The sequence below is a fragment of the Tympanuchus pallidicinctus genome, unplaced genomic scaffold (genome assembly GCF_026119805.1).
Source record: "Tympanuchus pallidicinctus isolate F22 unplaced genomic scaffold, pur_lepc_1.0 scaffold1, whole genome shotgun sequence".
In the NCBI taxonomy this organism is placed as follows: domain Eukaryota; kingdom Metazoa; phylum Chordata; class Aves; order Galliformes; family Phasianidae; genus Tympanuchus; species Tympanuchus pallidicinctus.
In genome coordinates, this window is record NW_026294618.1 from 74086712 (window position 1) to 74112808 (window position 26097).

General features: G+C 38.6%; 2 protein-coding genes across 2 annotated transcripts in view; one reads left to right on the top strand and one right to left on the bottom strand.

The window, feature by feature from the left end:
* Positions 1-1125: 1125 nt before the first annotated feature.
* OPN3 (opsin 3) lies at positions 1126-18843 on the bottom strand. Its single transcript, XM_052701837.1, has 4 exons — positions 18443-18843; positions 6924-7243; positions 5655-5906; positions 1126-3915 (listed from the first exon to the last, which is right to left on the bottom strand). Exons 1-4 carry the CDS (start codon positions 18792-18794, stop codon positions 3652-3654), a joined length of 1188 nt encoding a protein of 395 aa, XP_052557797.1. The 5' UTR covers positions 18795-18843; the 3' UTR covers positions 1126-3651.
* Positions 18844-24285: 5442 nt separating this feature from the next.
* WDR64 (WD repeat domain 64) overlaps positions 24286-26097 on the top strand; it is a 59947-nt gene continuing 58135 nt past the window's right edge. Inside the window, exon 1 of the mRNA XM_052701874.1 lies at positions 24286-24516. Coding sequence (XP_052557834.1) covers positions 24286-24516 — 231 coding nt within the window. The remainder of the gene's footprint in view (positions 24517-26097) is intronic.

Here is a 26097-nt window from a genome sequence, read left to right on the forward strand (position 1 = left end):
GTCTTCTACTGCTGTTATGGAAAGGACAGATACATGAAGAATAATGTTTGTGAATACTGATTGCCTCACAGATTTAATCACTGTGGTGAAAGGTAATATCTCAGTACTATAAACCCAACTTTTCTCCATGAAGACATTTACATTCAGCATAAATCTAGCACATTCTAGGAACAGAGAAAGGAGGAGGTCATAAAGCTGCAGCAGATCTGCATCACGTATCCCATAGTTTCCAGTCTTCATGAAATTTAGGGCAGCAGCAGAGGCCTTGTGTTGGCAGGGCCATAGACACACAGCCTTAGATTCATGGCTGCCTCAAAACAGAGCATATGAAGGAGATGTAGAAATGTATCTCAACGGAGTGTGGAGGCACTACTGGCTGTTGGGAGACAGTTTCACTGTTTTAGGCTCCTGCACTTCAGAGGTTACAAACAACATTCTAGCTGAATCATCATGCATACTTTTCCACTAATACACACACACACACACACACACACACACACAAAATAATAGTAAAAATAATAAGTCTGGTGATGCTCTCAAGATCGAACATTACAATACTTAAATTCTGTAGCAGGGTGTGAATTCTGTGTCAGTGCTGCAGATACTCACAGAAAACAGCTGCACTTAAGATATGAATAACTGGGACTGCAGCATGCTAACTGCACATAGCAGTGGTTGTAAATCTAGTGACATTTTTCAGGGCTGCAAGAACAAGTTACTTTAAACAGTTTACAAATTTTACCATTTTAGGCCACCAATTTACATTAAGTAGCCAAAATAACAAACTTACAATAGTTTTTATTGATTAGTTTTCCTATATTGTAATATAACTTTAATTGTCCAGGGTATTGTCACAGTAAATATCTTGTCTTACATGAATTATTAAAAATTCCGAGTACAGTACTCTGAATTACTTAAATTTTAGTTTTGGAAATCTGAACAGTTTCTCCTTACACCAAATTCGTATTTGTTCTACAAAATATCAATTGCATTCTTGAAATTTTTATTTTTTATTTTTATTTTTTTTTTTAGTGCCTAATGATACCCTTCAAGCTGCCTCCAACAGGTGATGGTACTAAACCATCTTTCTCTCTATGGGGAAAAAAATATTTCACTGAGAACACATTACTATAAATAAAATAAATTTAATCACTTATTGAAGGCTCAACATACATGAAACACTAAGATATAAAACATTTTGTTAAAAGGATGGAATCACTGTATGCAGTGCTAGGGTACATCTTTCTCTTTTTGCAAATATAAGAGTGCACAGATACAGTGATCATTAGCTGAAAACAAAGTTGTTGCCATTGAAATGAATATGCTTTTTGTAATGGCGAACCCTTGACATCCTAGGACAATTTATCTATGCATTTACAGCAAAACAAAAATAACATGAAAGATGAGTAGTTATGTTTTCTCTTAGCTTGCAACTTAATCTAGAAAACAGAGTGCACTCTAAAAGTACTTTCAAACATGACGCAGAGCCAGTGCTGATGTTCTAGAGTGGCGCATGTATGAGTAATTTGCCTTTTCAAAAGCACATGCACAAACATATATTTTGAGTTGAGATCATCAATCCCTACTCCCAGGAATACTGTGATATCCTCAATGATTGAGGCCAAAAGGTTCTGTATTTGGAGTTCTGATTTTCCTTTATTTGAAGTTTTCGTCTTGACCATGAGATCAGTGGCTCCTGGTCATAGCAGTTATTCTTCACATTGCCTTTATACCTCTCAAAGATTTACCCCTAGAAGAAGCAAGTAGTTTCTTAATAGCTTCTGTCACAGTTTTCACCAAGATGGAAAAGCTGCATGTTGCAGATTCACAATGCACATTTATTAAACCAAAGCAAATAAATCGTATCAGTGTAATGGATGTGACTGAGAATCAGCTCCCATAACTCAAAATTAGTTCTCAAACTTACTCATTCAACATGACAGGCAGCCCTGCCCAGAGCAGAATCCCACTGTCAACTGATATCATCAACATTTACAAAGGTGAGAAAAAATTTTCAGAATGTTTCCGTTCTGTTTACTGAACAATAAATAGGACAATCATTACTCACACTACAATGAGGCAGAAGTTCCTGTGCTCTTCTTTAGTCATTACTTTCCCAAAGTGCCAGAGCAGATTAGTATTAATATAGTACAGGGCTCCTGTTAAATATATTTCATAAATGGATGTGGGATAAAGATGTATGAAGTACATATTTAAACAAACAAACAAGCAAAAATAAAACAAAACTGGTAATCCTTTTTCACTGACTGTTTTTCATTTGAGCTTTGATTTGTATGACTTGTATCTCACAACACAACTCAAGAGTTCCTCCAGGGAGCAAGAACAGAATGGCTTGCTGAGTACATATGCACAGCCTTAAGGTGGCTTTTGGTTTTACTGCTGCCCCAATCATTGTGGATATCACTTTTTCTTTTTTTTTTTCTTTCCTGCAAAGCATCAATTAAAGTAAACTAAACCCAGCCAATTTCAAATATTTCTCCCTCATTCCTAAGAACTCTGTGCACTGGAAGTGCTGGCAGTTTAGGAAATCATAGGATAACTTCGGCTGAAAGAACCTTAGGAATTCTCTAGTCTAACCTGTTGCTTGGCTGTTCTCAGAGTTAAAAAGATTTTTTTTTTTTTTTATTTCCTTTCTGTTCATGCTCATCCCTTATCCTTTCAGCATGTATCAGCCTAAACAGCCTGCTTCCATCTTCTTGAAAACTGCTTTGTCACTATTGGAAGGTTGCCATTACATTCCCCTGAAGACTTCTTTTCTCCAGGCTTCATCAATGCAAATAGCTCCAGACTGTCCCCACAGGCCAAGTGCTCCAAACCCTGACAATTTTGGCAGACCCAATAAATTCACTCCAGTTTACAGGAGCCTTTCTTGTACTGGAGGTTCCAAAATTGGATGCAGTGTAGATAGGATTGTTCAGCTGAGTTGAGGGGCATAATCATTTCACTCAATCTATCAGGCTCTGCTCTTGTCAGTGTAGCACAGAATGCCAGTGCCCTTGTTCCCAGGGCACACTGCAGGCTCATGCCCTGCTTGTTGCTACACAGGAGCTCAGGTTCTTTTACACAGAGCTACATCCCAGGCATCCAGGGCCTTTCCTGCTGTGCTGCACATGGCTCTTCCTCAAGCCCAGGACTCTGCACTTGTCCTTGTTGAATATAGAAACATTTCTGTCAGCTTATTCCTTCAACCTGACCATGTTCTCCAGAATGGCAGTCCCATCCTTGAGTCTAAAGATCGTTCATGCCCAGTCTGGTGTTATCTTCAAAGCTGACAAGAATGCACTTGTCACCTCTCCAAGTCATTGGTAAAGACAGACAGGTCCCAGCAAAGACCCCAGCAGGATTTCTCTCTTTATGGGCCTCCAGGCAGAGTACAATCCATTAAGCACTATGATATGCTTTAAGAAAGTTCAGAATAAAAACATTCATCAAGTTTGGCACAGATGTGAAGATATCTATATCGTGACCAAAACTGAACTGCCTACAGAGCTTCTGATGCAGAATTACTTCAGTATTTCACAGTTTAATATGACTTCCTTTGGCAGACCACGGGCACTATCAATGAAATCAGTCTTCAGCCCAAACAGTCACTGACTGGAGTTCAGATTCTAATGTCTATGTAGCTCATCCCTATAGTGGTTTTACTTGTATGACATTTACTTCTGTCCCATTGTGTTTGCTGTTATCATCTACTTGTTGAGCATCATCACTGGCAATAATAAAAATGATGGAGGAAGAGCTGAATGTCACTTTCTTCTTGGGCCTGTCCCCTACTTTCTGAGACATCACTATTGGTCGTATTGGTTTGACATTCCCTGCTCCTGAAGGCTCTTTCATGGTCCTCTGGAATCTCATCAAGCGAAAGCACAGGAGTTGCAAAAGGCATTGTCGAAACTGCAAGAGGAAATAAACAGCATGAAATTACAACTTGTAACTATGAGCTCACTACTATGTATGATCCAGTGAAGAGAGTAATATAATAAGTTGCTCAAAATAACAAATTTCTCCTTATCCCCTCTTTGTTCTCAGTTGGTTTCAATTTTGTAATGAACACAGCGGCGTTTTAGCAAGCACTTTTCCCCCCCCACACACCCAAGAGGACATAGGATGACACAGCTAGCAGAGGTACTAAAATGCAATTTAATATTTTACCAGTGCTCTGCAATCAGTAAAGAACAAAAGGACTCAGCCTCAGAACATGCCAGGTATTGTTCCATATGAGTATTTAAAAAATTACAAATTTCATTGAGCAGGGGAAAAATATTCTCAGAAGCACTTCATCAGAGGACACAGAAAGAAGGAACAAAGGGCAAAGGGGAATTAAATGAAGGTGAAGTTTCCCATTTATGTTACTCAAGGGATTGGAATTTTAACAAAATCATTGAATAACAATGTAAAATAAAACTTCAGAATGCAAAACTAAAATGTTCCCTTTGAACAGGGAAGGAAGTCTTTCAGCTTCAGATTAGACGTCACTATTGACAAAGGTAGTCTGTTCTACATTGAGACAAAAAAAAATGCAAGATATTCAGTGAAAACTCTCATCAATAAACAAAATGATAATTTCAGAAGCAGCATTGTTCTAAACGCTCCAGATATGGTCTCACCTTCACAAAACAAAGTATTCAAGTATGAGGGCTTATAAGATGCATCCATTCAGTAGTTCCACATCTGTGCACATCTAAATCTCAAGTATGACCATCTGGGGAAATTTTCTGCTTTTACAAGAAATACGTCAGCATCTTCTTTTAACTCATAATAAGGCATACTGGGAGTGCTCTTGGAGAGCACTTGAAACACAAACAAAGAAAACAAACAAACAAACAGCACACCAAAAACACCCAAACACCTTTTCTCTGGAAAAGTAGTAGGACATCCTTCTCAGCTACCTTCCAGTTAGCGGTTTTAAGGATTACTCTATATTATCCTACACTGTCAATGACTGTGTTTCTCTAGCAAAATACAATAAACTTTCTAGCAAATCAGTTTGGAACAAGGCTTTTTAATAAGAAATTAATCCTACTCTGATATGGGAAGGCAGTAGATGTTGTTGGGAAGGGAACCTAAAAAGACAAGGAAAGGTGATCTGAAGCTATGTGAAGACTCAGCAGAACAGTCATATGGAGGCCCTGAATATTTCAGAGTTAATGTGGTACTTCTGAATAGCATTGAAGCATAGATCAGATTTAAGAAGGTCTCAACAGTGAAGAATTGTTTTCTCATTCCCAAATTATCCGAGAAGATAAGCAAAAATATTACCACTTTGGTCTTAATCTGAAATTAGACGTAAGAGAAAAGTGCTTCTAGATGTGACTCCAGTATAATCACTTAGCTGATTCATTCTTTTCCTGGCTATGATTTTACTGGAATTTGTATCTGGTACTGATTTGATTTGCTTCTGGGTATTAGAACCTAGAAAATCTTGATTAAATTAAACAAATCAGTCTGACATCTGTGTACAGTGCTAGAGCCACTATATCAAAATCACTCAATTGATAATACTCTTTTGGAATATGATTGTTGTAAAGGTTCTAAATGAAGTTCAACAGTTCTACAACCCCTTTCCTCCCTCTCCACCCGTGAAGTTTAGCAACCCATACTCAAGGCCAGCTCCAATATCCTCCTGTACCTACCTTTCTACTCATGAAGATGTAGATGACTGGATTATAAGCAGTACTTGATTTGGCAAAGAAAGATGGGATGATAGCTACTGTGGGAGTTACAAGGTTGCTATAGCCATATGTTACTAGGAGGGAGACAACTGCATAAGGCATCCAACAAATAAGGAAGGTAGAGATCATTAAGAAACACATTTTAGCCACTTTCTTTTCATATTTTAGAAGTTTAATCACTTGAGAAGTCTGAAAATCTTCCACACATCGAAGCTGTAAAAGACAAATGGAAATGTTAAAGTAAAATCACTGAACAGTTCCATTTATATTTATAAAAAACTAGTTCACCAACAGTTTTAGGCATACATGGCTATATGCTCATTTTATGAACTGCAGCTCTTCTGAAAGCTTGCATCATGCTTCCCAGACTTTTACTGTGTATATTAAGTATATAAAAACTTCAGAGATCTAACTTTCTTTAATCCATTAACATGAACACATTTGGTTTATATTTACTGGTCCTTTGTTTGAAAACTTAGGTGAGACTACAATTTTTTTTTTTCTTTCCTCTAAAGACTGCTTATGACAATAGGATAAATAGATTTCTTCTCTGCCACTTAGTTTTTCACTCTGAAATTATAAAATCTCCAAAGCAGAATTCTAGGCAGCTGGTTCCCAAAGTCATCTGAGTTAATGTGATTAAGATGCAGAAAAATGGGAAATGTATGTGAATGTTCTTTGCAAGAGCTGTCAGCCTTACTGTTACTGTTGATCACAAACTTGAACAACATCATTAGACTTATTATCCACACAATATGAAACTTTACATTATATTATATTATGAAATATAATACTTTCTAATACCTGATGATCTGGCCTGAACATGGAAAGCTTGATTAACAGGGCTTGGAATAATTTTACACTATTATCCTCTCAAGGACAAGAAGGAGAGAGAAATAGTTATTTAATGATAAGAACTGCAACTAAAGTTCTCTTCTATCTCTTTTTAAGGAAGGATCTGTCATCGATTGGTAAGCACAAACAGTTCCCTAACCTGACTATAACTTGCTGCCCAGTAAAATGACTTAAATAGATTTTGGTAGTTCTAGGTTGATTCTCCTTCAACTCTACACCCTTTCTAATGGTTCTTGACGTAGCTAAAAATCAAGGTCTTGAAACGTGAACAGGAAGTGAGAATGTAAACTTAGGCTATGATCCAAATTTGATATACAGTATCAGCATTTCACTGAAAATATTTCATTCACAGAAGTCTTACTTCCATCAACTTACCATTCTTACTGCATATAGAATATGGCCGTAGCAATAGGCCATGATCACAACAGGTGCTACCAGACAGCCCAGGAAAAAAAGTAGCACAAAGGAAGTATCATTGGGATCCTTTGACTTCCAGTCCATTGAGCAACCTAATCCATGAATTTCCAGTGTGTATCTGTTCCAGCCCAAAAGAGGTGCTCCAGTCCAGGCTAATGAATAAAGCCAAATGTATGTGATAGCCCGCCAAGACCAAGAGAAGTCAATCACTTTTGCATGGACTACTCGAATGTAGCGTTCATAGGCAAGAACAGTGAGAGTCATAATTGAAACAATTCCTGTAAGAAAAGGAAAATTAATTAAATCATACACAAACACTGTATATTGGACTGAAGTTCTCTTGATAACTTTGTAGCAAATTAAACATTTAATTCAAAACTAGCTGGCTCATATTATGAATCTAACACCAATAAGCTTTTTTGGTGACAACTCTGTAATCACTATCTACTAACTCAAACAGATCCTCTTACTTCAGAACTACTCAGAGCAGGGCACTGCATATAGCCCATTATGGTGGGCAAGAAAAGAAAGCAGAACAAGAAAGAGCGAGTACTTTTCCCTAAACATTAGTTTATTATTGAGGGCTCATGCTCCCACGTTCTGGGATTCCTTCCTTCCCTCCTTCCTTCCTCTCTTTCATCTTTTAAGAAAAAGCTTTCACATCAAAATGCAAGAACTAACAATAACAAAACCTATTTGGAATCCAAGCAATTCAGAGTCAAGACTTAGATCAACAGAAGCATCCAAGACCTGGAAGCACTGAAATATACCTGCAATGTGAACAAAATAACTAGCAGAACTCCAGATTCTTTACAGATTTCATATAAGTCTTTCTGTTCCAAAAAACAACTGCCAAAGCAAAGTGTTACATTGCTGAAGGAGTTCCGTCTGGAAGAGATCCGGTTATTTTGTGCGTCCCTTTCTATCTTGCTGCGACCGTAAAAATAGCATAGTCTTACTTCAATTATTATTTCTGCATTCTTGTCCTTTTCTGTCCACTTCTAATACACTACACACTTAATTTGTCAGGACAGAAATGGTGTGTCATTTCCAGTTCTTAGAACTATTCTATGCAGACACTTTTATAATTTAATGAAGTCAAAGTAATTCTGTCTTGATTAGAATATAAGAAATTCAGTTTGAGTGGTCTGTGAAATTTAATGATCAAGGACAAATCTTCTCATTATACACATGTCAGTAAGCTTAAATATGTATGATTCAGACACCATACACGCAGCCTTTTGAACAACACAATCTACACACAAAAGTCTTTCACAGCACTGAATATATTCAAGTGTGTACGTTTTATCTAAAAAAAGCATGAGTGTTTATCACACATACACACAATGTTTCAATTCTGCAACTGCATTCATATCAGTCATAATACATATTTACACAGCTATGAGAAGGTTAAATGTGCAGATCTGCTAAAAAGAGAATAATCATTATATTCATCAAAAACCGTCAAAGAATGTCATAAATTTCTCATCTCACTTTGAAAAAGTGTAAGCATTAAGCAATACAGATTTACAATAGTGTCTTTAAGCATCAGCAATGTGAATTTTAGGAAGTTAAGTAAGAAAAAAATCTAGGGAAATATTTAATCTGTTGATAGTATGCTGGTTTTGCTGATTAACTGAGTATCTCATAAGACACGCTTTAAGATCTCTATTAGAAAAGTTGCTTTATTTTGCAAGTATTAAGGATCTTTTTCATTTTAAAAAGGTTACGAGTTCAAAAAGCTTTCTTGATTAACAACATTAACACTCTAATGGAAAATGTGACACCATTGTTACTGCTCATCGTGAAATAAAACAATTAACTTCCCAAAATTTTAATTATATACATTTTTTGTCAGTGTTATCTTTAAACTTTCAGCACAAAGAAAAGTAGATCTTGCTGGACATGCAGAAAGGAAGGTCTATTGATTTCATAGTTTTGTATAGTTTAATTTTTTCTTGTGCAAGTCATTGCTGTATGAGTTTCTTTTTCATAGCTTTAAAGAGAAACTGGTTTATAAAATGTGAACTGGAAGGTTTCTAAAAGACTTGAGGTTTTTCTTTTCTGTATTTCTTTTGTTTTTTATTTTTAATTAAGCTGATAGAAAGTTCTTTATGGCAGCATCCCTATCCAAGACCTAATATACTGAAAATGGCATGAAGGATTTGGAACTAAGCAAGATCTTATTTTCTAATTCCTGCTAACAGAATTATATATGTGATATTCTATGCTGTTATACCCATATAGGTGAATGTTTTATACAAATAAATGTAGTCTAATTCCTGAGCACAAGGTAAGGTAAGATCACCTCCCAGTGCTCTGTACACAAAGACCAGGAATTATAAAATTTTACCTGATGGGTAACAAAATCATCCACAGATGTGGTTATGAGGAGAAGTCACATCATTCAACTCTGGGCAAAGTTAGGTTATCTGGTGTATGAGGCTTTGTTTGTGAACAATGTAGAGCAAGAGGATTCTGCCTCACACATTCCTAATTTAATCGCTTGGTCTGCATCACTTCTTTCTGTTCCATTAGAAGCTCAGGGACATCAAGATGATAAATAAGGTACCTACAACATCAGTTAACAAGTAGCGCCCCCATATACGCTTAATATTTTACATATGTATTTATATGCAAGCATTGAATTTGGCAATGACAAAATCAGTAGCACACATACTTGGCTGAACAATCTGAAAGCACAGGTGTTCAGTTCAGCATGAGTAATTTACTGAGTCCTTGACATTTTCAAGAAAGCCACTGGAAGTTCAGTATCCCTAAGAAGTGGAACTTGCACATAGTTCTTCAAATAGTTTCAGTTCAAGCCTGAAGCCAGTGCTCCTTAAAAGGAAACTTGAGTTTTCTACCAGAAAAAGGGAACTTGTTCGCCAATGTGTACCAAAATGCAAGTGCTGACTTTCTGGGTATTTGGGAAGGGTCTGATGACATAAGGCACATAATGCCAGTCAGAGCACATCAGGTTACATTCCTCTCTTTGGTGCTGGATCTCTACTGTAACACAGCATACAAAGCGGTCAAAGTAGTTACCACAAAAAAGAAAGTTTGAAACAAAATGCATTTCAGGATATGTCAACACATAGAGAATTTTGTCCTACAAAAGTCCTATGTGCAGTGGAGCCATGCCTGCCTATTTGTGGGTAGATGATAAGCAAAAATAACCGTAAAGAAAGGAATACCAAGATCTGCTCTGAAGTGGTATGTTTTATCATTTCCATAACTTGCCCACTCTCACTGAGGTGCTCTCTGTGGTGCATGTGCATTGCACAGGGCTGGTAGCACCCAGGGAGTTCCTGAGCCGGGCAGCTCCAGGGGAAACAGAACTTCATCAGGAGCCAGCAGTGTTCAGAAGGTGAGTTTGGGGCCCCCACCCAATTACAGATGAATTCTTAATATTGATATCTCTATCTTGAATCTAGCTACAATTCAATGCAGTCAAGTTACAAAAAGATTCCAGGACTTACCTTCCACCTGTTCTCTAGCATTCACATATTCTTTAACTATTCATAAGCTCAACCACAGAGGCTGGCAAGTACATGTCTGCAGGTGCTATAGAAACTATCCTTAGTATTGATGGTATAATTTATGAGACTACATATCCTGTGAGGTTAAGCCTTCCTGGTGCTCGGGGGGCAGCAGAAGGTTATGCGTTGTCCTCAATATCTCACAAATGGCTACATGCATCTGTTACTTCATGTTAGCTAGTCAGACTTTCTGTAGATTCTCTTTTACAGATAACACTGCAGAATGGATCATTTCTTTCAAAGGCTAGATCCATAGCACTTCAGATATCAAGTAAATGGAATATTCTTCAGGTATGCAACACATCTGTCCTAATGCCACAATTCTCCCCTAGTGCTGAGCTGGCAGTTTGAGTGGAACAACATCTATGTGGAGCAGCAGGAACAGTCAACTGACTCTTAGAACTCGTAGCAGTTAATGCAGGAAAGAAAGGAACTCTACACGTACTTTTATGTAGAACAGGCACACATAGGGAAAAAAAATTCACACAAGGGTTGCTCTGAAAGTAGTACCTCCTATGTGGCCCATGATGTCAAATGTAGGTGGCGGTACGGCAGTAGAGGCTGAAACCTTCCTGCCAATATTCCCTTACATGCTGTTGCTGTGTGACAGATGGTAGCAAAGACACAGTCTGACAGAATGGCATCTGACATGGAAGCGCATATGAAGCAAAGGAGTGTCACTGAATTCCTCCATGCAGACAAAACAGCACCCAGTGACATTCACTGACACTTGCTGAATGTCTGTGGACACCAAACAGTGGATGTGACCACAGTGAGGCAATGGGTGGTGCATTTCAGCAGTGGCAACAGTGACACTAAAGACAAGCCACGTTCTGGATGGCCATACACAGCTGCCGCACCACAACATGAAAATGCCTATTGTAACCACTGAATGCAAAGGTGTCACTTAGATCAAGCCAAATCCTGGCAGGGTTCTGACAAGAGCACCCAGATGCAGGGCTTCTTGTGCAGCCTCCACAGAAATGCAGTGCTTTGCATAATGCCATCCTTTGATTGGGATCAATAGTGGCAATTCTCACCTAGAAAAATCTTTTTTTAGCCCAATAGCTACATGCATCACCTGTGCTCTCACAATGCTTCAACTTACCTTACATTTTATTTATGTATGTACATAGCTCCATTTTTTTTTCCCCACATATGAATCAGGTTTTGTGGCCCAGCACAGAGGAAAGCACTGAATTTTACTTTTTTTTTTCCCCTTTAAGCAGCTTTTCTATAAATGATGTAGATTTCATCCTGAATGAGTTTTACATTTTAATATAATGAAGTATATACTGATTAAGTGTTAAAAAAAAAAAAAAAAAAAAGCATTACAGAAAGCCATTATGGATATTACTTGGGTATTAATCCCTGGTATGAGAAACTGCACTTTTTTTTTTTTTTTCAAGCAAAGTAGGGAAATATGAAAATTCAATTCTTTAATTCTCTTAACAAAACATGCTTTAAAAATATTTGTTTTTTAACTGAAAGTATTTATTCTCTTCCAAGACCAGGGCTCGATATTCTGAAGATAGATTTAATTTACTAGCAAATCAGAGAATTCCAAACTCCTTCTGGAAGACTTGACTAACCAGTATTTACAGATAATATTTCTCTGATTTATAGATTTTAGAATACTTCTTTCCCTAAGTACAAATTATAAATGCTCTGCGTCAAGGAATTACAGATACTAGTTTTAACTCTGAACTAAACCTACAATTACATTGGTATGAGAGGAGTCACTCTCATTTAAATAGTGTATGTCAAACATAGCAGAACAAGAGTCTTTCTGTTTCAGCTATTAACATGCAATCTCTATGTTGCAGCCATTCCTCTTCTCCAGTAGGTGAGCTGAAAATAAAAAACAGCTCACTACTCCTTACCAATTAAAACCAAACAAAAAAAAAAAACCCATTACTTTCCTACTGAAATACTGCATTTGGTGTAGATTTCTTCACTTCTCTCTTTTCTATACCCTTTTTCCAGAAGTCACATTACTCTTGATAAATCATGAAATACCTCCAGCTACACAGTGTAAGTCATTGTGGAGAAGAGCTCAACAGAGTGCCAGAGTGAGACTAAACCTGGAGTACTGTGTTTCAGTTTTGGGCTGAGTCTTAGGAGGAACAGCTGAGGTTCAGGTTGAACATGAGGAAAAAATTACTCTCCAGAAGAGTGGTCAGGCACTGGAAAGGGCTGCCCAGAGAGGTGGTAGAGTCACTGTCCATGGAAGTGTTCAAGAAGCATTTAAATGTTGTACTAAGGAACATGGTTTAGTGGGGAAGTATTGGCAGCAGGTGAATGGCTGGACTGAATGATTTTGAAGGTCTTTTCCAATCATGGTGATTCTACAACTCTTTGTTTCTATGATCCATCTGAGCTTCCGTGTATCATTCCATACAGTGCGTGTATACTCTAACTTTCTAAATCTTAATTAGAACAAAATATTGTGACACCTTTCAGAAGGACTGAGCAGCTTTACAAGAGAACTACAACCTAATGCAGCAATGAGGTGCACTTCTAAGACAGTCAGAGTCTTTTGTCAAAGAACACATTACCATTCCTATTCTTGCAACAAATTTTAACTGCAGTCCAATCTAGGCAGGCAAAAATCACTTCTTCTGGACTGAACAGACTTGAAAGTGTATTTTATATACATCTGAAGTATAAAAGTACAGCAGAATTAATCACCTCCTCCACACTGAGTCCTGCAAGCAATTAGTTCACCGCAAACAAATTGCTAATGCAGAAGGCATGCTGATCAAGTCTCCAGCTGTCTGTAACACAAGATCCTAAAACCCTCTGCCAAGTAACAAAATGCTTTTACTGATATTAAATCAGTGCACGTAACATATATTGGTGATGCAAAATGGTGTTACATGGTAGCATTCTTTCACAGCGTGTAGAAACAAAATAGATTAACCTGGAGATGCACACATCATGTTCTGCAACAGTCACTATCATTTTAAAATCTTATTTGTGAAGAGCCAATAGATGCCGATAAAGATTATTATGCTCTTAGCCAGTTATTCTGCAACTGAAGTACTTCAGGTAAAGAGGGAACCATGCCTATTAAATAAGACATTTGGATGTATTTAACTGTCAAGTTTCTTTTCTCACTCTTACACCCAAAACTCTACACTCTAATAACACAAAACCTTTGAAGTGTGAGTTGTGTAACATAATCAGACCTAGAGATTACACAGATCTCTACTACTTGCAGCTTGGTAGACTACTATAGACAGGAAAAGATTTACAAACTGTTACACCCAGAGAGGGGGGCAGGCTCAGTGGCACCAGTATTGAACTGACTGCACAATTCTACAGAAAGCTGAATCCCACAGATTAAACGTCACTTAACTGAGTACCTATTTTATTCCATCAGGACGGTGCACCTGTTAAAAAATAAGTGTCGGAACTCAGTAAACTACGCTAGATGGGGTTTATTATCCAAGACACACTACCACGTCATTGAAACTTGAACTTGTCAGTACTCATTTTCCTCTGGTACATGGAGCACTGAGAATGGCTGTGCAGTGGCATATGGAAGCTCTTTTCATGATCTCTGCTGTGATGATACAAGCACCTAAACTACAGCTTGTCTCACATGAAGTAAATCCCAATTTTCACAAAAAAAAAACAAAGCAGAAATTGCTACATAGGCTTGCACAGTGATGAAGTTATGATAACACATAAGTAACTATTGCAAGGAACACAAAAATAGCTGTGTATCCCTAGACAGACAAACAATCTGTAGCTGTTACTTCCTTCTCAACTGAAAAGTTTCAAAATGTCCAAGTTTGCTTACAGAGCCTACAGCTCTCACATGCTTTCAGTCTTTCAGACTGGCTGGTACAATCAGAAGCACTTTTGCAAAGGTAATATTCAGGTTCTCGGGTGCAAAGTTTCTATGACAGATGCAGAGAGGGCTCTCAAAACAAACAGGTTTCATCATCACTTAACAAAGACTGCTCAAAAAGCAAATGCTACCACTTTATTTTAACCACATGCTCTATCTGCAACATTATAGGTGACAAAAATACAGCTGCACGATAACGACTTTCAAAATGAATCCTAATTTTGGATTATTAGCTACAGTAATTGGAAAGAATCTGATTTTCAAAATTTGTTGAGAAAAAACTCTGAGTTTAGAATAGTTGTGACTTTCGTTTTAAAGTAGCTTTAATCACGTTTCTAAACGATTTCATAGTCAGTCTAAATTGTTGAAAACCTAACTTGCTCAAGACTGAAGTGCTATAAAATCAATAGTGAATATAATTCCACTATTTGAAATTGTTTCCATTCACTTTCTCAAGGAAGCAGTTTGAATTCATCACTTGAATAATATTGTGACCAGAAGAAGTCAAATGCAGAGGTAGGATAGGGTCTGCAACTCAGCATGATAACAAGTTATTAGAACAAGCTGCAGTAATAGGCATAGAAGTGGTAGTGCTTTTCAGCCCTATACATCTCAAATCTAAAAGCTTTCCTCCCAGTTCTCATCTATACATCAGCTACAGATTCTGCAACAATTTCTGGAAGGCATGTCCTTATGAGGAAAGGCCGAGGACACTTGGGTTGACTAGTTTGCAGAACAGTAGGCCAAGAAGTGACATTGCTCTCAAGTTCCTGAGGAGGAAACCAATCCTGGAAACCAATACAGGATATGGCAACCAAATGGAAACCGCAAAAACCTGTATCAGGGGAGAGTTTCAGAACAATTTTGTTACTACAAGTGTGGACATGGGAACATACTTCCTAGCAAGGTGCTTGATGACCCATGCCTGCCAACATTCAAGAGGAATTTGGATAATACTCTTTAACTTTTCTGGTTAGCCCTCAAGCTGTCAGGTCATTGGACTCGATTTTTTTTTTAGGACCTTTTCATCTGAACTATTCTAACTGCAGAAGTCAGTTTAGACTGATTTCATGGGTGCTCTGCTAAGGAGAAAAATAAATAAATAAATAAATAAAAATCAAGAATATGATCACATCACATTAAATAAGCAGGTTCTGGTCATTTGGTATGAAATGAGCTGAAACGTGTCCAAATCCAGCAAACAAATATTCACAGCAGTAAAGTAACCTCACAGTATTTGTTATTACGAGTGAATGAACTCCACAGAGATATTTCCCTCTTCTTTATTCTAGAAAGGTCTTCACTAGATCACTCTGGTTTACTGAAGTTCAAAGTTGCAACTATCTTGCTTAGTTAGTAAGGCCTCTTCTTTTAAATGTCAATTTAAGCTGTCAATTTCATCTGATCAGATAGCGTAGCTGCATAATCAATGGATATTAAGATGCTATAATCACAAAAAGAACAAGAGATAGGCAAAGTAGACTAAGATAATAAGAGACAATAAATGGAAGGCTTACCCGTATGCTAGGCTCACTTACAAAAAACACCAGAAAATGGGATCTCCAGATGAGATCCTTCCCCTCTTGTAGCCTGCTCTTAAATAGGTCTAGGAGAGGAGCAGCCAGGCTCCCCCCCTTCCGTCAGCACAGGTGAATTGCCTTCAGCTGTGCTCCTCTGGCTGACTCATGGCTCGCCTCAGGTGATCCATCAGAGGTTCAGGCTGTGATTCAGCAGTTCCCATACAGTAGCATTCACAGAAGTTCTCAAAAGAAATGTGCTACACTTACTAACTACTAGTTATGATGCATACAAGATTCCAATCTTTTATTTTCCCCCTGCCATCCCTAACCTCAAGAAAATAGTTGACGTGGGCTTTTATACAAAGAGAACTGTATTTGCAAGTATAATACCTGGTTACACTGAATGAAATCTACAATCAGCCTCTTTAATAACACCAAAATAGAAAAATATCCTTAAGTCATTGCTTTCTTCATAGGCATATTAAAATGGAAAACAGAAGCTGTGGTGACAGTAGTCCAGATGATAAACAGCAAAGTAAGATGCTACCTGCAGGGCATTCTTTTCCCCAGTATTTACATGCCTCTGTTGTCCTACTCAGTTAGGTGTAGAACTATTAATCTTCACTGGCAGAAGAGAACAATCTTTGTATTTCCAGAGGAGAATTTGGAAGTAAAAATGTGGACTTTTCGACTGGAATTAACTTTACTAGGTTAGAGTCAAATTATAATATTCAAGTGAAAATTTTTTGTTACTTCATAAGGCAGCTGAATGAAGCAGTGCTCAGGAATATTGGATGCCTGAATTAAGTGGTGCACTTACTCTCCACTTATATGTGAAAGACTGTACACACAAATATGTACTTTAAAACATCAATTAAAAAATTATTTGCACACACTACCTAAGAGGAAAATAATATGATCAATCAAGCACAAGAAGATGTAATTTTGCAAACAAAAGTGCTATTTGGATCATTCTGTAAATAAGACCCATGAATTTTACCTCTTTGGAAATAAGTTTTATATCAAAGCAATGCAAGAAAGCATCAACATGGAATATATAGTGACATAACGTATTGCTAAAAACAGAAATGAAAAGTCATGTATGATGGAACATTTCACATCTCATTATTTCTATCTATTCCAACTTCAGAAGATAAGAGATGATTACCATCTTTTTTCATTGCCCTTACTATGCATCTTATTTTTTGACTCTCTACACAAAATGCCTTCACCAAAAATCCTACGTAAAACATAAAGGATAAAGATAGGAACAGAACAATACGCAACTTCTCTTGCGCAAGCTTAATGTTCAGCTGCCCAGTAGAATCAGCTCCAAGTATCTGAGTGGGCTGAGTGATGGAGACAGCCCCATGCTAGCTGGGTTCTCTGGTACTTTCCCTTCTAACCCAAGGAAACAAAATGCACAGTGAAAATTATGCAATGCCAAACCTTGCACAAAGGTCTCACTGCCTCCTGAATGCACCTTGCCTTCCAAGATCCAGCATTTTGGCGGTGCTATCTAGCAGTAGCCAAATCAATCAAGAGGAAGCACATACCTTCCTCCCAGCAGCCCACCAAAAGCAAACTATTGAGTTATGTGAAGTGAAAGTTAGGCAGGAAAACTGCAATTCTTACAATATATATATATATATATATTTAATTTATTTAATTATTTTAACCTTAATAACACCAACTTTCTGTGAGTACACATTGTGTGCATGCACACAATGACCCACCTCTCATCTACACACCTCTGCCAGAAAAAAAAACAACATTTTGCTAATGACTGAATGCTGCCTTTCACCATTAGAAACATGAATATGTTTCTTACAACATCCTTTGTCAGTAAAATCTGAATCTATTTCTTTTAACAGACAGCACATCTGTTTGAAACGCAGCTGGGCTGCATCCTCTGCAAATTTCTGTAGAGGGCAAATACAAACTTCAGGAAAGAAAACTGAGACCCAATGTGTGGGTTGCTGGTGGTGGTTGGCTTTTTGTTTATTGGTTTGCTTTTTTAGATGGATGTGCCTCTGTAGCAGTCATATCTCATTTCACAGCAATCAACAATTGCCCAAATACCCGTGTGACTCACTTGTGGCTGAAAAATCACAGTGAATTTCTCATAAAGAGAAAAAAACCTCAAGGTGCTGCCACGTTTTGAATAGTTTTATAGGTGAAGTCTGAATACAGGGGAGGCTACACCCTTCGCGGTGCAAAAGGAGATACTCAGAGCAAGCGCTCCGTTTTCTACCAGCTGCAGCTAAAGAAACCGTACATATCCTTTATCCACGCTCACTAAGCCCGTACGGGCACATCTAACCACGTCCTCGCCGCTCTCCACAGGTTTCCTCTCGCCCCGAGAGGAACCAATTGCTGACCAACTCCGCCCGAGTTCGGCCGCCAGCCCCCCGGGCAGAAGGTGTCTCTCGACGGCCGCCGGGCGGCAGCTCCTCGCGCCGGGGGCGCAACCATCGGGATCCCCGGGAGGGCGGCAGGGAGCGGGAAGGGACCAAGGCCCACAGGGGTCAGAGGGACGGGAGCGGCGGCACCCACCGAAGAGGCTGTTGCTGAAGCCGTCCCAAACGCAGCCGGCGGCGTCCCACACCCAGCGGCTCCGCAGGCAGGACATGAAGGTGAGGCTGACGCCGCAGACGGACACCAGCAGGTCGCTGAGGCTGATGTTGACGAGGAAGAGGTTGGTGGGCGTGCGGAGCCGCTTGAACTTGTAGTAGAGCACCAGCACCAGCAAGTTGTTGCACACGCCCAGCGTGCCGATGGTGGCGATGAGCAGCGCCAGCAGCTCGTAGGTGCCGGCGCTGAAGAGCGGCCGCTCGCCGGGCACTTCTTGCCCCGCCGCCGCGGGCTGCGAGCGGCTCGTCGCCCCCGTGCCGTTCCCCGAATGCATGGCTCAGCGCGTGCCGCAGCCCGGCCGGAGCGCGGCCGCTATCCTGGGCGGCAGGAGGAGGAGGAGCGCTCTCCGCCTTCCCGCCCACGGAGGGCGCGCACTTCGCCCCCGGCGTGGCACCTCCCCGGCTTCGCACTGCCGCTTGCTGCCGTGAGCGGCCCGGACGCGGTTAGCGGGAGGATGCCCCCTGCTTTTGGATGCTCCGCGTGTTTGGGCTCGGTGAGGCTGCCGTCCGTGCGGGGCAGATCTTTCAGCTGTGCTTCAGGAAGATTTAGAAACTGCTAAGCCAATATCCAGATGTTTCACCAGTGAAAGCCCTTACTGTGAAAAACAGTTTACGTTAGGATTGGCTTCTTTTGGTGTGTGCATCTCCTAGTGAGGCGGAGTTAGCAGTCTCTGCTTACACCTGTCTCGGACCGGCGCACAGGAGCAAGGAGCTTCCTGTGGCACTCTGAGGTGGCTGCAAACAGCCGCGGCTGGCAGCGTCCTGCCAGGGATAACCTCGTGGGGCAGGTGGAAACCTTTTTGTCAGATATGAGACAAGCTGTGGCAGGTACCAAAGCTCACACAGCAACCTCACCAATTATTACAGCACTGTTACATGACACGTGCGTCATGAGAAAATGGCATGGAAACCTTCCTATGCCCACATCTAGCTGGCAGTAGTCTGGGTGCAGTACCAACCTAGCTGTTCTAAATTAGTTGTAGCGTCTCCAAACTTTGCATCTCCCTGAATATGTCTCACTGCAATTTTTGCCTAGAGTGGCTTCAGACCTCACACATCATGCCAGAACAGACATCAGTCTTACCCATGGGAAGACTCTCATTTGTTTTCTTTACTAGCTGACCTATGTGTACTGTGATTGGAAAGTTCAGTGTGTGTGCTGGTGTGGACCAGCATTCCTAGGTGTGAGGGAGGTGATTGTCTCACCCTGCTCTGCCCTTGTAAATTCAATCTAGAATACTGCAGCCAGACCTGGGGCACCCAGCACAAGAAAAATGAATGAGGAGCTGTTGGAGTGGCACAGAATACCCAGGTGAGAGGCAGCCCTGCCCACAGCAGAGGGTTGGAACTAGATGATCCTTGAAGTCCCCTCCAAAACCAAACCATTCTGTGATAAAACTCCTTTTAGATCCATTCTCAGTTTAGTTTCACATCAACTTTGGAAGCATTTTCAACAGCATTTTTATGGAACTGTGGCATAACAAATTTTACCTGCTTATTTTGTGTTTGTTTCCTTGTTTTTTCCCCCCTCAATACAAATACAGGTATTTAGAAAGTTGGTCTGACTGCATGATTCCTTGTGGACCAAGACTGAAAACATGGGTAGTTGAAATGATTTTGATATCTTCAAAGATGCATTCCAGTATACAAATTATGGGCTTCAAGTGGCAATTTTGTATGACAAAGTAGTGTTGGAATGCAGCGTGTCAGGAGAATGAAACACTGATTAGAGTATCTGTCCTTATAAGCTTTATTTACAATGTTTTCAAATCCACCAAATATGATATATTTAATAACCTATATATTCAATTCCTTTAAAAAGCTAGTTCACCAGACTTCACTGGTCTCCCATCCTTGCTGCTTACAAAAGCAGCAGAAGTTTTACCCAAATCATTTCTGTTTTCCACTCTGAAATTTAGATTAGTGGAAGAACACATTATTTCCATTCAAAACTTCCAGTAACAGACCAGTAGCACTTCAGCATGAGCTTTAGGGAAGGCTTAACTCTTAGCTTTCTTTGTTAGTGGAAATAATTTACCTGTGCGTGATAGACTATGCGTTGTATGGTAGAAGTCAAATAATTATAAGACATGACTGAACTAATTAACGATGCGCCTCATTAAGGTGAAAGGATCTCTATCTTCTGCTCTTAAAAGAAAGCCTTAAACTGAGAGCATACCTTATTTTGCTCTGCAAAATGAGAAAAGCTGGTAATTTAGTGAGGCAAGTAGTAAATTCTAGACAGTGTACTGCCCACTGGCAGATTCCATAATACATACAGAGCTAATAAGTAATATTTCAACTGCAGCACCTGACAAAAATACTCACCTTAGGTGTCTTATGGATTTCTCAAAAATAGGAGAAAGAATGCATAAGTTAAATTTGACAAAGATCATATTTCAAAACTCCTGGTTAGAGATTCTTTTTCATAGCAAAATTAAATAGATCCATAAACATGCAGTCTCTTCAGTGCTTTATTTTATGGTGGTTACATTATTAATACAGTCAAATTGCAAACATTATTCAAGTGACCTCAAATTCTTCTTGAGCAGAGTTCTATCTGTCTTCCAGGCAAATACAGAATCATAATTAATATGAAGGCAAACAAAAAAGTGCTATGTTATTGTATCAGATCAAAGAGAAAGCTGGAAACAGAATCCTGACTTCCCATTCTAGTCCAGCACTTGTCCTGCCTAACAGTGTAGACTGACACAGCCAACACAGCTGTGTCTTTGATCATCTAATTGATTCCAATATATACTATTGGAATTAATATTTAAAATAATTAGAAATTATAAATATAATATTATAAATAAAATGTTATTAAAATATTAATGCCAATCATTTTCTAAATGTTCCTGTTGTTAAAAAAGCTGAAACACAAAACTGAGACATCCAACTTGCATTTTTTCAGGGTTGCACTGTTTCACAACCCATTATTTTAATTTCTGGAAGTGTTTGTGCAGCTTACTGGAGGCGTATCTCAAAGGACTAAATATATACGTAGCTGAGCTTATGGGATTAAAGCAGTGCAGCAACAAGCTGGAGTATAAGGTCTCCAGTGCCGTACCTTAGAAACAGTACTTGAAAATCCCTCAGTACTCAGTAAGTTTGTTGATATATCAGGCAGTGCTGGGTTTTTGTTGCTTGTTTTGAACTCTCTAAAACTTCTTGTTTCATAGGTATGGTAGAAAACCAGACTACAATCTCTGAAAGAAAAACAATGATTTAAAAAAGAATAAGAAAAATTAAAACAGAAGTGGTTACTCATCTTCATCTTTTTAATTAAAATTTCTACAGCCTTCTTTTAGCATTTTTTTTTTAAATACATGTTCTTTTTGCTGTTCTTTAGCCTCAAGTGCAGATGAAAGCCTAGTGATTATTCTCTATCTATATATAGCTGCAGTACCTGTCTATAGCACGAGGAAGAGTTTATAGAAAGAAGAATCCTTTTATCTTGGCATTAAAATACACTTGACATTAAAAAGGGGCTTTTAATATAGATGGACATCTGCTGATAATGCAGTATATAAGAAAAAAACAAACATGCGCAAACCTAATGGTAAGAGTTCAAAATTAGGGCCTGATCTTCCAGAGTTTGTAATCCTAGCTATACAGTGTAGTCTGTACTGGGATGTGAACTTTAAAGCAGAGCAGGGTAGACAAACGCTGCAAGAATCTGGATTGAGAGAAGAGGCTGCCTCAAATAAGTTCACTGAGGCAAGGACAGGTACTTGCAGCAGGGAGGTGACCCAAATAGGTGATCCTAGGAGGTGGAGCGATACCATTGGAACATCTGTGCCATATCTAGAAGTTGACCACAGCATGTGAGTAACATCTGAGCTGTAGTACATCTGGTATATGTACAAATAACTATGCTAGATGCAGGTGTAATTCATCTCACCTGAATAAGGCATTTAAAAGTTAAACACTTAAGACCAATAAGATGAATTAGAGTGCTTGATATGTTTCACTATTGATCGGGTTATAAGCTGGCTTGATAATTAACTTTTAGATGCCTAAGTGAGATCACTGGAATTTCATCTTGTCTATAGAAATCTGGTGGATTTGTAATACACACTTAGTCAGCAGATGGCCATTGATTTCTCTGTGGCACCTGTTAATTACTAAATAGAGTAAAATAAGTGATGATACATATTTGCACCAGCTGACAATATACCTGCCCTGGATATACAAATACAACTCCAGGAAAGCTTGAACCTTAACCATGTAAATCTAAATCAGACAAGTATTACCAGCTTTTGTAACAATAAACCTGTGAAATTCACTAGTGATAGGACTTCATTTTATAGGAATTGTTCTCCACAGGAGTTTAGCAGCTCCATGTGCAGGATTTCAAGCAAACCTTGCGCAATGAGACAGTCATCAACCTTGGCTGAAGAAATACAAAAGTTGATGTGGAGATAAATAGACAAAGAACAGTACAAATAAGTTGACTTATAAGGTCCAGTGAAAAGAGGGTCTAATAAATAGATTTAAGTTCATTATTTGACCAGAATGGCAATTTGCTTATTATCGTGTTTTACAGCAACATGTTTTCAGCAATTTTTTAAAAGTACTAAAAAAAAAATAGCTGGAAAATGCAGTAAAGAATCACAAGCATTATTTTGAGGCTGGAAGGAAAGTGTAGTATGAGGTAAAGAGCTCAGTGTGCTTTAAATAACAAGAAAATGGAGAAGTAATTCAGGTACATAGGCTCCTAAATGGGAGAACCACCAATTATTTCCACCAACTATGAGGACATTCCAACAACTGCCAAGTGGTGGCTGAAGCAACACATTCAAATGAGAGAATTCTGTGATGCATGGGAGGGTTGTGACATCAGCTGTTCACTGACAGATTTGCCAGCTTGAGATGCTGAACTAGGGACACCTCATTATGTACTGTTTGGTATACCTGTCATACAACTGCATCTCATATGAACTCATGTGGGAATTTAAAATCTAAGGAGCAAAGCAAGGCTTGAACCACACTGTAAGGAGAGCTCTCTCCTACCTTTTTGTCCACCCTTATTAAAGGATGTCTGAATCAAAGGATTGTGATAACGAGAGTTGCTCTGCTCTCGAGGTGCTAGATTTCAAGAATGCTTTAAAGCAGTTCCAGAAACTAGTTGAAAGAATAGTAACCCAGAAGAAAAAGGAAAGATTAGGCTGGTACACTAACGATGATGGTAAGAGATGCACTTTCTTACTGAATGATGTGTAAAAATTTTCACATCAATAATAGGCGTCATAGAAACAAGACTGGGAAAAATATCAAACATATTCAAACTGAGACTTCTTGACTTGCCTTGTGAAAGTGATTTTAATCTCATTTTATGGCCTATGGTAAATTATAATTATAAAGTCATAGTAATTGCTCATTAAATGTAATTCAGAGTTGCCACATACACAGATTAGCACTTCTGTGGCATTTCCACTGATCTGTAAGAGTACATAATAATTATGTAAATCCATTGTCTTGATTGTAAACAGTTAGGACAAAATTTTGCTTTTTTTTTTTTCCTCAATGCAAGTGACTATTTATTGCCTGAAAGAATAGATTTTATCTTAGGTCATTTTTCAGGTTCATTTTAATAGAACAGGATTCTATATAAATTATGGAGTTAAGAGAAGACAAGAATAACTTTTCTTTTACCTATCTGTTTCCTATTGTGTTCTGCAAAGTGGGTGCTTTTGGAGAGTAGGCTGAACATCTTTTTGGCAAAATGCTTTAGTGGATACAGTACAAGGAGCTGAAACTTGCATGTTGCTGATATTGAAAGAGAAAACAGGAGCTAAGGAAGATAAAGACAGAAGATGTAGCTTCACAGTTTTTAACTCTGGATGTTGTTCCTCCAATACAGATGAGATAGATTATGATGAGTTCTATAGAACCACACAGACACTTTTTGGTCCAGAAGTCAAGGAGCATAACGTGAAGACCTTTTTCATGAAAGTAAGCAACAATCCTGATGCAAGGACAGAATGGTGTGAGGTAAGGATTTTTAATATTTATTAAATATAAGCAACTCTATTGCCATACCACCAACATTCACCTCTGACACTGTGGGCCAACATAATAAAGCAGGAGGCATTATTTTTGGAGCAACCCTGATATATCACCTGAGTTTTCAAATCAAAATTATGCTACACTGTTCATATGAGTTTGAGGAAGCTGTCCTCTTTTCTAAGATGCTTGAACTTACTATGTTGATGTACATGAACGCATGCTGAAGAATAACCTGACTGAATAAAATCCTTTTTTCTGCTTGTTTTGTGAAAGAGCACTGAGCTGTTTACCAGAGCTGCTTATCCTGAAGCAATGTTTGATATACTAGATTTCTCACATGGCAGCTGGATCTGGAGCATGGACCTGAGGCTAGAAATCAGTACATCCAGTCATGAACTACTTTACTGATACACATTTGCCTCAGGCATTGCAATAAAATGCAAGAAATATTATCACTACCATATGCAGTTTGTGCCCTGGGGATAGGTCTAACTTTAGCTAGACCATCATAAATTCTTTTTCGCCCTCATCTCCTTCCTCTTTACTCAGAGATAAATCTACACCTTACTTTAGATGGAAGACATTAAGAGCTATACTGCCATTTTAGTATAGGGTTTTGTAACAAGAGCATTCTTCCTTATTGAATTCTGTTGTAATTTATTTTTCTGTCTCTAATGGTAAATAGCAAATTTTGAAGAGGAAAAAAAAGAATGTAATAATGAGGTAAGTATGAAACAGAATCTGATTCACCCCCTCTCAGCTTCTGGTGGCATATAGCTTAAGGATTTTCTGTGCCAGATTTGCAGCTGTAGAATGTGCTTAGTATCCTCCAATAGGATTTTTATCTAACTGCTCATAAATTACTTCTGCATTTGTAAAAAAGAGATACTTCTATAGTATCCACAGTTTTATTCATTTTGTGAAAAAGTACTTTGCTTTGTTTCTTTTAGACATGGTGGTCTATTCTCCTTGTATTTTGCTTGCCTGTTTATTTGTTTTAATGTATTTTCTTTTGGGGAGAGAAGTATTTCACACAAAGTTCCTAGAACTACAACTTCCCTTACAGATAAACTTCCATTACTACATATACAAAGGTCAGAGTACTTACATTGCTCTTAAGTCTGACTCTAATTTTTTTTAACTTGAATTGGCCTTACCCAGCAAAGTTTGAAACACAATACTACTTCATTGAAAAGCTGCAGTGAATTTTTCAAATTTTAATCCTGTTTAGCAGGAAATTTGTCAGTGATATGTATCATCAGCTACATATACATTATGGAACACATCAATCTAAGCTCTGTTCAAAGGTAAGAATTTCTTACTAGTAGCGTGGATATGGAGAAAGAGATGAAAACTGTGTATAATCAATGAATATACAGATGTTATAATCATGAAATAAACAAGAGAGTTTGGCTAAGCAGGTTATTAAATCACAAATTAAAAAAAAAATAGAGTACTTACCCTTATGCTAGGCTCACTGTAAAACTCCAAAGGAAGAATCTCCAGAAGAGATCCTTCCCTGCTGGCAGTCAGCTCTTAAATAGGTCTAGGAGAGGTGCAGCCAGG

What these genes read in the sequence shown, in the direction of transcription:
- OPN3 (XM_052701837.1), bottom strand. Translation starts at nt 18,794, where the DNA reads ATGCATTCGGGGAACGGCACGGGGGCGACGAGCCGCTCGCAGCCCGCG. An exon ending in CTTCAGCAACAGCCTCTTCG is followed by an intron (nt 7,244 to 18,442) that starts GTGGGTGCCGCC and finishes CTTTTCTTACAG; the next exon opens with GAATTGTTTCAATTATGACT. An exon ending in ACATCTTCATGAGTAGAAAG is followed by an intron (nt 3,916 to 5,654) that starts GTAGGTACAGGA and finishes TTCCTCTTGCAG; the next exon opens with TTTCGACAATGCCTTTTGCA.